The sequence below is a fragment of the Hippichthys cyanospilos genome, chromosome 2 (genome assembly GCF_059441005.1).
Source record: "Hippichthys cyanospilos isolate Australia breed blue-spotted pipefish chromosome 2, RoL_Hcya_1.0, whole genome shotgun sequence".
NCBI classification, from domain to species: domain Eukaryota; kingdom Metazoa; phylum Chordata; class Actinopteri; order Syngnathiformes; family Syngnathidae; genus Hippichthys; species Hippichthys cyanospilos.
Window position 1 is genome coordinate 31576166 of NC_142370.1, and position 13656 is coordinate 31589821.

General features: G+C 38.0%; 1 protein-coding gene across 2 annotated transcripts in view; it reads left to right on the forward strand.

Annotated features, from left to right (window-relative positions):
- The window catches only part of nphp4 (nephronophthisis 4), a 143783-nt gene that overhangs the window by 72085 nt on the left and 58042 nt on the right, over nt 1-13656 (forward strand). For both annotated transcript variants that reach the window (XM_088403771.1, XM_088403778.1), the window contains exons 12-14: nt 4258-4452; nt 5264-5415; nt 11925-12116. In XM_088403771.1, coding sequence (XP_088259897.1) covers nt 4258-4452; nt 5264-5415; nt 11925-12116 — 539 coding nt within the window. The remainder of the gene's footprint in view (nt 1-4257; nt 4453-5263; nt 5416-11924; nt 12117-13656) is intronic.

Sequence of the window (13656 nt, forward strand, 5' to 3'; positions counted from 1 at the left end):
TGGGGTTTTGGATGTGTTTCATGGTCAGCCTTGTATTCTGTTAACCCAAGTGCCGGTGTAGTCTCCAAGCCGGTGTGGGTTTGTGTTCGGATTTTGTCGCTGGCACCGGCTGATGTGGCAGATGCCACTGTGTCCGTCATGACAGGTTTTAGCAGGTGTCTTTAATGCTGAGTGGTCACAATGCGTTCCTGTCTCGGATGCCTTCAGAAAAGTTTCGTTTTGATTCATTAAACTCTAACCGTGGGTTGCTCTATGCGGATGCTCCTGTCCTTGTTCTTCGATCAAGTTTATTTGTATAGCCCTTAATCACCGAAGTCTCAAGAGGCTTCACAGGTGAAAAGAAGTCATAAGGAGACTTCTTTTCATCAAATACACAACAGCATCCCCTGAACAAAGCTCCCAGGAGGGGAAGGAAAAACTCAAATTGGGGAAAATAAGAAACCTTCAGAAGGGATCGCAGGTGGGAGGAGCCCCCTTCCGGGCGCAACAGGTTGAAGTGTGTGTTTTACTCCATTGAAGTCAAAACTGCTTTTAAGCCACGCCAAATATTTGATAATGTGGTCTTCATTGTCAAGATGCAAACATAATATCGTCATGTCATCTGTCCCTTCCCATCCATCCGATTTTATGGTTGACCATCTTTGGATGATAGTTCAACTTAGGGTCTGTGTGACTTTTGAGGCATGTTCTCTTGTCACATTACAAATTGGAGTGACTATTGTCACATGCAATTAACAAGGTAGTACTTTGTTCATTCCCTGTCCAGACCGCCGATAGTGACCGTTCAACAAAGATGGATGAAACTGCATTGGATGTTGAATGCCAGGTGCGTTATCGTAGAAAGGAAGCGTTCTATCGGTGTGCTGCCAGAGCCTGTAGAATTGGCTTCTCGAAGATGCGGAGATGTAATTACACCTCTCTGCAACAATGAGAGCGAGGCCATGATTACTTTTCTGCTCTGCAAACCCTTTGTAAAGAATTGTTCAAATCAGAAGCTGTTTTGTTTCAACATTTGTTGAAAGCAATTTAAGAAGTGTTTAATTATTCCCTCGGGAGTCGTCCTTGGTACTGTCAAGATACAGTTAAGTATTTTTGCTCCACCACATTAGACGCAGTCATTGCTGCCATCACAAATATTTTATGTGGCTTAAAAGCAGTTTTGACTTCGATTGAGTAAAATACACAATATTAATTTTGCTTGCACATATTTTTGGAAGCTATATTCCCAAGAATCCTAGGATGTTTGTTATGAGACGTTTTGCTTTCTTAGCAGTGAGTTAGTATGATTATACTAGCCTAACCTTTGGACCAAGGACAATCTAGGAAAATAAAAAAATGAGCACTGTTCAATTCCCCTTATATTGCTATTGTTTCACCTCATGTACATTTCTACTGCGTGGTAGGTTGGGTAGAATGGCAGTAGTTTATTCATGTAAGTTAGATGAACACCTTTTGTTTACATAGATAATTTGCATCTGAGCGGAATTACAGTAGGTGGAATTCAATTATTTACTGTCCAGACTTTGTCCTTTTTTGATTCTGCTTCTGATAGTGAGATGGCAAATAGGCAGATTCAACCCAGCTTGAACAGGTAATGTAAAAAGGTATACAACTGTAGCTCATCAATAAATTACCGTATTTTCACACTATAAGGCGCACCGGATAATAAGGCGCACCCGCCATTAATGACATATTTTAAAACTTTTTGCATATATAAGGCGTAGTGAATTATAAGATGCACCCTCAATTAATGACATATTTTAAAACTTTTTCAATCACAATATAGTAATACTCAAAGTAATAACAATAATACTCAAATAATAATGCTAGTTTTTCAATAGCATAATAACTCAATGTCAATATGACCAACCTTGTTCAACTGTAAACACACAAAAGAAACAGGTAAAGCTGATCAGTTCATTCCCCATCTACGAATCCCAATCTCAATATTGATCCATATATAAGGCGCACCTGATTATAAGGCGCATCAGTTTTTTTTTTTAAAAATAAGGCTTTTAGGTGTGCCTTATAGTGCGGAAAATACGGTATTAAAAAAAAAAAAGTACTATGGGACTGTGAAAACCTGCAATTGAGTTTGTTTAACATTTGTCGTGAGATTGACTGAGGACTGCTCCATAATGTAGCCTGCCCAGTCTCTGCCTTATCCTGCTATCTTAAACAAGACGAAGAGTAGATAGATTGATGGCCGGATAGGTGAAAGAATAGCTTGAGTGTAGAACAGACTATTATCACCTATCCCTAGTCTCTGCCAACTCCAGTTCTTCACACTTTGACGTAGACTTTCCTTTGACACCTTTCTAACGTATTCTTTTGCATACTTGACTGTTACATCTTTTGCTCTTAAAATTACGTTCGTGTTGTTCTTTCCACAGGATGTCATTCTGTCCCAACACTCTGGTTTTGCACAAGGCAAAGACACCGGCTACACATTAAGGACACTGGTCCATCTATCAAATTTTCTTCTCACTTTATCCTTGTCAGGGTAATGGGGAAGCTACACATTGGAGGTTTATATAGTGCACAAATACTATCCCATATACTTTACGCATGCTGGAGTGCTTTCTTATGAAACCAGAAGGTGAACATATGAGGTTCACCCTGTTAGCATGACAACATTATTAAATTAGAAGCCATAATATTACCACTACTGTGTTTTGGCGCAGTACAAGTAAACTCACATTTATTATTGACTGGGGATATCGTTGTGGATTTTTGAAGCCCTCTGTGACTCTTTTGTGATGAAGGGATTGTGCTCTTTGAGACTTTTCGACGATTAAGGGCCTTAATGAATAAATTTGACTTGATAAGTTGCGTGATTGTTAAAAGCTGACAGTTTTTGATGGTACATACAGTATTACACATTTTTTAGGATGACTTGACTGATGATGTTTTTTTAGGATGATCTGACCAATACTATGACATCCATCCATCCATCCATCCATCCATCCATCCATCCATCCATCCATCCATCCATCCATCCATCCACCCATCCATCCATCCTTCCATCCATCCATCCATCCATTCATCCATCCATCCATCCATTCATCCATCCTTCCATCCATCCATCCATCCACCCACCCATCCATCCATCCATCCATCCATCCATCCATCCATCCATCCATCCATCCATCCATCCATCCATCCATCAGTGGGGTACACTTTGGAGATCAACAAGTGGAAATCTTGCTGCTTCCATTGATGGAAGCAAGTTGGCAACGTTCACTCTCACAGCTGTGCAAACATGATCTCCAATCCCCGTTATTGAAATTAACAACAACAAAAAGATACCTTGTGCCAAGAATGAAAACTTGGACCCTAAATGGCTTTTTTTACTACTCAAAATGGTTCAATGGCATCTCCCTGAATGCCATTTTTAACCCTTTTTCAAGTCAATATGGCTTCAAGTGAGGCAGGGCCAATTAGAAGAAGCGTTCAGGTTAGTGAGGAAAATTGAGCCATAGCTTACAAATGTTGCAACAAAATGATACGACTACTGCGCATTAATTCATCTTAAATCTGACCGAGCCATTAAAAAAAACAACAGAAATTTATTAGCACAGAGAAAGGTCAGTGGATCACTCTTATTTGCGAGGGTTCAAAAGTATATTGAGTTTAAATTGAGTTCACAACATTTCAGGTTGCATTGCACAATTTGGCAGTCAAGGACTTCTAAATGGATATTTTCTGGATCTTTAACTTTAATGGTGGTTCTGTTATAGTGACTCTTCAGCTTTTGGCAGGGAAACTCAACTGCCTATTATAGATGTTTCACGTCGGAGATGATGCAGTTTTAAGGAGATGTTATGCTCTTTATAATCGGAGTGGTTGGATGAGATGGCGAAACAAGGAGCATTAGCTTTTATGAACTTAAATTTGTGGACTCAATGGAATTTCGTCGCGATGGAGCTTCACGAAGCACTTTTGGTCCATTTTTTGTTTCTCTGGATGGCACGATTGGTATGGCGTTTTGCGTTTTTTGTTCATGAGGTTTCATTTCCCCGTCACCATAATTTCTGATGAAAAAAAAACGTTTTTTTCCACCTAGACAACACCAGTTCACGCCACAGCTTGGGTCTGTTTTGGCATTTTATTTCAACCTTGTCCTTACAGATAATTTACATAACTTGTAACGCTGTTGTCATTTGAGATCCTTCATAGAAACATGATAACAACAACACAATCACAAGCTAAAATCACCCGATAATAACTATTCACTTGTTTTTTTTTTCTCATTAGCTATCACTGTCTCAGCTGACAGCTACCTCGCGCCACTCGACAATCAGCCACTCCAGCTCCGAGTTGCCGTGGCAACAGTCGCTTCCTTCTCCTCGCCATCCTTCCCTGACGACGCCTCCGGCCCACAGGCCATCGCATGTGGCTGGATCTCCTTCCCCGTGCTTTCCCAGACAGGAGCAAAAAATAAATATGGAGGTAAGTACACATATGCATAGTGTGAAACGCAGCCTTGAGGCCTTTCACAAAGACACCAACACTGTACAAAACACACAGCATGCCGCGTAATCATTTCGGTGAAAGTATACACAGGCAGTCACTCACTTGAGTTCAAAGATTTATCTTGGCAGCGCTCTGCTTGTATTGAATACACACGCAAAGCTAAACTTTAGCCCCAAACCATTCTTTGCTCCTGGAAATATTGAACATGCTGTGTGCAGCAGATTTCACCTTTTCATCTTTTTTTTTTTATTATTTTTTTGCATTTTGGGATCTCAAAAAGTTTAGTGTACTTGTACCGACGGATGATGCATTTTTCTCTTAGCAAATTTCTCATTTCGCCCTCAAATATGGCAATGGGAAATACCTGAATGTAGCTAACCGGGTGTAACTGTTAACCGTCTTTATGGACCCAAGGAGTCTCATCACTTAACCAAGGGGAACAGAAGAAAATGAAGACGTCAGCGAGACCGCGTTGCGTTTAATCACTGTATAATTTCCAGAAATGAAGTCAGGCTTACCTGCTTCCCCAGTTGTACGTGTGTGCAGCACACTATCAGCACTTTGCCTGTGAAGGCTGCCTTGTCGCTGCTTAATTGGACCACGTTCACCCGCAGGCATTCGACATCCACACCCTGCGGACACTTCATTAGGTACACCTGCAACAACCTAATGAGATCCAACTCAAGAGGAGTTATATTTCGAAATGTTTACAAACAAAATAACAATGCTCACTTTTTGAGATTGTCACTTTTGTTCATTCTTGTATTTTGATGCTCTTTCGCTTTAGGGCAGCTTAGCTCTCAGCACACACCTCGAAATGAATCTCCAACCACAAAAGGATGGGACACATTCATCTAAACATGAGGAAGACCAACTTCAGGAGCTCCCATTCACTCTTGTCCATGCCCCTGTCATCGCGGCGGGCGTCACTGCACCAAGGTGAGTGCACTAATTAAAAATACATGAATAGAAATGAATAACTAATACAGTTATAATGTTGTCTAACTTTACAAATTCAATCTATCTATCTATCTATCTATCTATCTATCTATCTATCTATCTATCTATCTATCTATCTATCTATCTATCTATCTATCTATCTATCTATCTATCTATCTATCGCTAGCTTGATTGCTATATATAGCTGGCTTGTTTGCTATCTATCTATCTATCTATCTATCTATCTATCTATCTATCTATCTATCTATCTATCTATCTATCTATCTATCTATCTATCTATCTATCTATCTATCTATCTATCGCTAGCTTGATTGCTATATATAGCTGGCTTGTTTGCTATCTATCTATCTATCTATCTATCTATCTATCTATCTATCTATCTATCTATCTATCTATCTATCTATCTATCGCTAGCTTGATTGCTATATATAGCTGGCTTGTTTGCTATCTATCTATCTATCTATCTATCTATCTATCTATCTATCTATCTATCTATCTATCTATCTATCTATCTATCTATCTATCTATCTATCTATCTATCTATCTATCGCTAGCTTGATTGCTATATATAGCTAGCTTGATTGCTATCTATCTATCTATCTATCTATCTATCTATCTATCTATCTATCTATCTATCTATCTATCTATCTATCTATCTATCTATCTATCTATCGCTAGCTTGATTGCTATATATAGCTAGCTTGATTGCTATCTATCTATCTATCTATCTATCTATCTATCTATCTATCTATCTATTGCTAGCTTGATTGCTATTTCTAGAGCTAGTTTGATTGCTATCTATCTATCTGTCTATCTATCTATCGATCTATCGATCTATCTATCGCTAGCTTGATTGCTATATATAGCTAGCTTGATTGCTATCTATCTATCCATCCATCCATCCATCCATCCATCCATCCATCATCCATCCATCCATCCATCCATCGATATACATATATAAAATAAAAAAAACCTTGCTGTCTTAAAATAATAGTTTTTTAAAATCTAGCCTAAATTCCAAATGTAGTAATATATTTTGTTAAATGGCCCAAAAATGCATTTTTTTCCTTTCATCAGGAACAATAAACGTCTATATTTTTTTTTTGCCCTTCACTGAAGAGCAGCCAAATGCTAATTTCACCCACATTGTTGTTTCCAGCGGTAGCTGTCAGAAAGCTTCACTGCCCGGAGAAATGAAAGCAGAAAAATGACACCGACACAAAGAGACACAATTACAACTCATCATAGGACAAGATACAAACTTCGTATACACATCATTTTCCAATGGAGTCACTAGCTTGAAAATCACTGACTGCAACCACAACAAACCTCTAATTTGTCCATCCATTTTTTTAACCGTTCTGTGAGCCTGACTATGGGCATTCCTGACCACTAACTGACACATAACTTCCAACTACTTAAATCGGACCAATTGAAGAGGCAGACAAATGAAAATCAATTACCGCAAATCAATATTAGAATGTTTTATCTTTTTTCAAAATCTGTGTGCCCTTTTAAGCAAATTGGCACCTTTGCGCGACACACGCATAAGTTTCATTTGAAAATAAATACATTTAAAAAAATCCTCCCGATACTACACTTTACTCCTCCTCTGTGTCCCTGACCACATTTTGTCGACTCCTTATCAAAAGGAGCTCTGGGTGGACTGCCAGTCACCAGACAGATAGTGTCTGGCTTACATTGCTTTGTGTCAGTGCTACAGGCTGATAGGACATTGGTGACTAAGCACAGCATGTGCCCGTGCACACTTTTTGCCGAGCTGCGCCGCTGTGTTGCATACAAATGGGAATTTTACATGCAAAATTGCATGGCTTTCCTCATGTTTATACTGTATATTGCCTCAGCAATTTGCACATGATAACTTGACAGGTGACGAGAGGTGGCACATGCCCGCTAAACATTTGAACTAATCGAGCTCCTCTTAATGCAGACCGGCAGCGGCTCTACTCTGATCTGTTTTGGTATAACAACCAAGTTTCTCAGCATATCTCCAAGGAAGAGTCCACATACCCTGTGGATAAAACTCCTTTTGGGCCATAATGTCTGTAATTTTAGCCACTTTGGCAGCAACCAATTCAGGAACTTTAAGATGCTGCTTTTGCGCAGAAAACAATCTGGGTTTCCAGCAGTTCCTCCAGGGTCTACCTGAGTACCTCTTCCGTACAAAGGTCTTGAACTCGGGGGTGTGTTGTTATTATTTTTTTCTCAGTACCGTTAGCTGTCATTATGCGGCTCAGCTGTTGTTTTCAGCACTGTGGACAGTATCAAATTTTGAATTCATGGAAGGAGAGAAATTTGATAGGTGGGTGGATGAGCTGAAACAGGTTCCTCTGAGTATTTTCCAGGATGAGAACATCCAGCGCTAATTCCCCTACATAATGTAGGCGTCAAACTCCAGTCCTCGTGTATGCTGCATGTAGTCTATTGCTGCACGATTATGGCCAAAATAATACTCATTATTTTGGTCAATATTCAAATCATGATTATTCATCGAGTTAGGTCAAACAAGTCTATTTATAAACAAGCAGTATATAAACAAGGCTTCAAGGCTTGATACTTACAAATAATATTAAACTCAGATAAATAAATAAGGTAAATAATTCACTTACTTGCTAAGTGTAAACAAAAAAAAATGAAGCCCACTCAGAACCAAGCACATTGTTTACTTTCAAGCAAATTTTAATCAATTAGCAGTCAAAATGTCATTTTTGGTTATTTCAAACCAAATTTATTCCAGGTTTTTGCAACATTTTCAAAATGTGTCTCAATTGACAACTAGCACTGTATATATTAGGAACCAGGTGAGAAACTCAATGCCATTTTACACTGGTAAATAATATATTAGGGTGAGAAAAGCAGAAGCTTTTCAAACAAACATGTGGGAGACATTGCCCCCTGGTGGTAGGATGACAAAGTGCTTGAATTGACATTTAAGGTCGCCGTTTTTTTAAAATGTGAATTTTGCAGAGGATCAGCATAATTAATCGTGACAGCCAATATCGTGATCACAATTAAAATTCGATTAATTGTGCAGCCCTATTTCTTATACAAATGATCACAATCATTTTCAAGCTCTGGCAGAGCTTGCTGATTAGCTAATTATTTGAATCAAGTTTTTGGGGGAGAGAAACCTGAAAAACACACAAGATACCACCCCTCAAGGACCAAAGCAGATTTACGTCCTGTAGATCGTGAACATAAACCCGCAACAGTTTCGTCATTCCAATTTGCATATTGTGCTTCGTACTCACTGGAGGCAATCCACAGAAGAGATTCGTAGCCACAAGCGACAATCCACATGAGAGGTTCATGCACAGACGTGACAAATGATTACTGTTACCGATATGAATCGTTAATCATGCATACGTCTTTTTGACAGTAATAGGCACTCTAACGCCGCTCCGCTTGCCACGGAGCCTGCAATTTGTTAGCCTGGCAAGCCACGCCCACTTTCTTGGGAGAAAAAAAATAGGTCTGGTAAGCCTTTCATCGACCATTGTTCGACCCGGTTCAAAACAAACCGTGCAAATTTGTATATTTACTGTTTCGTATTCTTCTCTGAGCAACATCATTCTTCTGCAAGATTGTCGATCCGTTAGCGTTGCACTGAGAAAGAAGATAAGCCATTTTCCAATAGTATAGCAAAAATAACACCCACGCGTCTGGATTAACCAATAGTATAGAGTTAAAAAAATACACGAAATGTAAAAAAATGTGATTCACAATGTTTCAGTTCATTACCACACATGGATACTTTTTTTATTAATCAATACGCTTATCCGGTCCACATCTGCGACGAACCTAAAAAAATAATGCCAAGGTTTGCGTGGTACAATACATTGCAAATGAGAAAGATCTTTTCAACAATAAATTCATGGCATTTCATTGTCGCGCTTGTCCTTTTCAAGGAGAGTACTTCACCATTGTTCTTCAGGTAGTTGAACTTTTGAGTAGTTGGATGTGTGAGTAGCATTAGTCATTGTTGATCGGCTAAAGTCGTCAATGAAGTCATATAAAACCGTTTTTCTGGGCCTTGTTGACTACGGCCATTCATTACCGCCGAAAGTCACCGCGCTGCCATCTGCTGCTTTATCGATCGTCTTACTAATTGGCAACGGTTGTTCCGGGTAAATTCAATATTACTGTTCTTCGGTGGAAGAATTCCACAAATAGCCAGTTTAAACTCTGTTATTGTCGTGCTTACTTGGATAATGATCACAGTAGAGTTGGCCTTTATATGGATATTTATTATATAATACTGCTGAAAGACCACGGAATGATATCGGGATGTGCTGCCAATGGTCTAGACAGAAAAGACTGCACCTTGAAAATAATGGGATTTCTGACACAGAAAGCAGATCTTACATTAGTACAGTCTGTAAACAAGCAACTCGCGTAGAGACAGCTTTCCGAGCCCACCGTGTGAATTTCGACATGCTGCTCCTCAGTTCAGTGGGCTGAAACATCTCTGCTGCCGCTTTTGGAAGTGCAAAGTTTTTAGTGTGGAATGACTCTTCTCAATGTTTTGACAAAAACAATGACATTCACCACCTTTACCATTTTGAACGACCGTATTTTTCGGATTATAAGGTGCGACTTATAGTCCAGTGTGGTTTATCTGTGTTTTTGTTTGTTTGTTTTGTTTTGTTTGTTTTTTGCTTGCCACCAGCAAGCAAACGTGTGTATCTGTTCGAGGTGTCAATTAATGGAACAATTATCAAATAGAACTATTAGAGAATGTATGAAATTTTGGGTAAATTTGTGATGTATAAATTTTATATACAGTACACAGTATATGTGATTTTATATGAATGATGTAGAATGTGTTATTATGTTCACTAAAATAAACTCCCTATCTAACAAAAGGGAGACAAAAAAAGATGCTATTGAAGTATTGATTTCGATTTTGAACTGCTATTTAACTAACAGATATCCATCCATTTTCTTTAAAATGTTTCTTTAATTTTCTTTAAACATGCCGGTATGTTCAGTCTTTTAAAGAGAGGATGTTGCTGTTGGCAGATAATTACAAAAAAAAAAAAACGTAAAAAAAATTATACCGTCTTTTTTCGATCTGATGTTATTACCTGCGGCTTATAGTCCAGTGCGGCTTATCCGTGACAAAAATCTATTTTTACTCATATTTTGCTGCTGCGGCTTATATACCAGTGCGTCTTATTAACTGCCTTGAATATAAATACAGCTTGAATTTTTAATAAATAGGTGACTGATTGAAGCCACGTCCGAAAGACGAAGTAACAATGATCCTACGCGTCACTGTTGTCACCGTAATTCGTTTGACGAAAGCTTCATTCTGTTGCACCTTCGGGATCATGTGTTTACCAGCTGGGCACGGACGTTTTTATGATAAGCCCCAACGTTCTCCAAAACATTAACATTCATTGTCCTGTGCTCGCATTTTAGCCAGCCATCTGTGTGCTTTGTTGGGTGTCACTGTTGACAGGAGATGTTATGATTGCTTCTATAGCTGCTGCAGGACAGGTGGTTGCGATGATTAGCTATAACTGACAATTATGCAAGGGAATCCTCAGGGTCTACTTCAGCGCCCTCTGTCTTTTGTCTCCAAGTGCTCTCAGGGTACCCGGGCTTGATGGATGTTGCTGACACCCTCATGTAGATTTGAGGAAAGTCAAATGAAGTTGAAACTGGATTATAACTGAATGCAATCGGTAAATTGTAGCTAGGCTTTGCTAAATGATGGGCAAATTTCCAAACACGAGAACCTTGCTTTCTGGCTTGAGACAAACGTAAAAATGAATCCAAATATGAAATGACTTATTGAGCGGGTTACTTCTGAGGGTAGAGAATATCGCAGAGTACGAACTAGAGAGAGAGAACAGAGAGAACTAGCAAGTGAACTAAATGGAGCTATAATGTTTTACAGTAAACATAACTGCAGGATTTCAGTGGTGTGCCTGGAAAATATTCCATGAAATGTCCATTTTCCACTACCCAGTTATGACCTTCTAGTATCTGGTCAACCGGAGTTTCAATCTTTCCAAGCTAATACCGTTTGGCTGACAACAGCAAATTTGTCATAGTCACATCACCGAACACGCTAACGTTATCGTCACTCTGTTTCTATGCGGTATAATTCCATGAACTTTATTTTAAGCAGCCACGCTTCATCTCCATCTCAAATAAGATCGGTTTCCCCTTTGTTAGTCGTTCCGACTGATCCTTCTGTCTGAGTTTGAAGATGAAAACCGATCGGGCCAAAACGAAGCGAGTAAAGTTGAACGGCGCTACCTACCGCACATAACCCGAGTGAAGTCGGTGCAGCAGTCAGTAAGAATATTTGTCAAATTCATTCACTGCCGGCGCAATTAAAATAGTTCTTTGACGTCTAGTAGCAGTGAACAAGTTCTTACTGGGGAATACAGCACGATACCGTTTGTCACCAATACACTCATTCTCATGTTGAAGGTCTAATCCAATTTGTCCAGTTTGTCCACAGTCAGTTCCAGGAGTTCCCTGGCCCACCTTTACTCTGCTGGCTTCCCTGACATTGTGGATTCCAAAGGGCAGGTGGCAGAAGTCTTGGACCCCACTGAGCCGGTGCCCTTCGATCTGCATCGTGAAGAAATGGATCCTCTGCAGGAGAATCTTCTGGTCTTCCAGTTTCTTGCCTTTACAAAGTAAAGTATGCAATCGTGTCATTTCGGACATTATCAACTCTTGGTGAGAGTTATTGTGTCCAGTCTTGATTTACATCAAAGACATTTCGAAATCAACGGGAAAACTTTGAAAGAAGACTCTAGGGAATAAATGTGGCCAACAGTATGTTTTAAATATAACCGTAGGCCTAGTTATCAATAAATTGTATGACATGGGTGGGGGTGGCACCCCTCTGGAGGCTGCCATGTCTGTTATAGCTACGGACAACGGTAAATGTAGCACCCCCTGCTGTCCGTAATGAAAAACAGTCTAAATCTTACACATTGTCCCTTTAAGAAATCAATTGCTTCATTACTTTTGTATCTAAAGTAATTCCTTTAGTACTGAAGACAATTAATGATTTTGGTCATTATTAAACCCTCCTCTAGACAAAGAAAAAAATGTAAATAAAAAGTAACATATAAAAACATAACATAGTCTTTTCTTCTTCTTATTATTATTATTATTATTATATCTTTTTTTTTTTTTTTTTTTTTTTTAGAATTTTAGCGTGTTTTAATTTTTTTTTTTTTTTTTAACGAAACCAGCTTGGAGATGAATTAGTTCGTAATGAAAAACAGTCTAAATCTTACACATTGTCCCTTTAAGAAATCAATTGCTTCATTACTTTTGTATCTAAAGTAATCCCTTTAGTACTGAAGACAATTAATTATTTTGGTACTTTATTCATTTAGTACAAGTCATTATTAAACCCTCCTCTAGACAAAGAAAAAATTGTAAATAAAACGTAACATATAAAAAACATAACATAGTCTTTTCTTATTATTATTATTAGAATGTATTTATTTATTAATTTTTTTAGAATTTTAGCGTGTTTTAGATTTTTTTTTTTTTTTTTAACGAAACCAGCTTGGAGATGAATTAGTCCGTAGTGAGAAACAGTCTAAATCTTACACATTGTCCCTTTAAGAAATCAATTGATTCATTACTTTTGTATCTAAAGTAATCCCTTTAGTACTGAAGACAATTAATTATTTTAGTACTTTATTCATTTAGTACAAGTCATTGTTAAACTCTCCTCTAGACAAAGAAAAAAAAATATAAATAAAAAGTAACATATAAAAAACATAACATAGTCTTTTCTTATTATTATTATTATATCTTTTTTTATTTTAATTTTTTTGAATTTTAGTGTGTTTTAGATTTTTTTTTTTTTTTTTAAATCGAAACCAGCTTGGAGATGAATTAGTCCGTAATGAAAAACAGTCTAAATCTTACACATTGTCCCTTTAAGAAATCAATTGCTTCATTACTTTTGTATCTAAAGTAATCCCTTTAGTACTGAAGACAATTAAATATTTTGGTACTTTATTCATTTAGTACCAGTCATTATTAAACCCTCCTCTAGACAAAGAGTAAATAAAGAGTAACATATAAAAAAACATAACAGTCTTTTCTTCTTATTATTATTATTAGATTTTTTTTTATTAACAAAACCAGCTTGGAGAGGAATTAGTGCGTTTAATTTGACCCCAAAAAATATCATTTAATTAATGATGA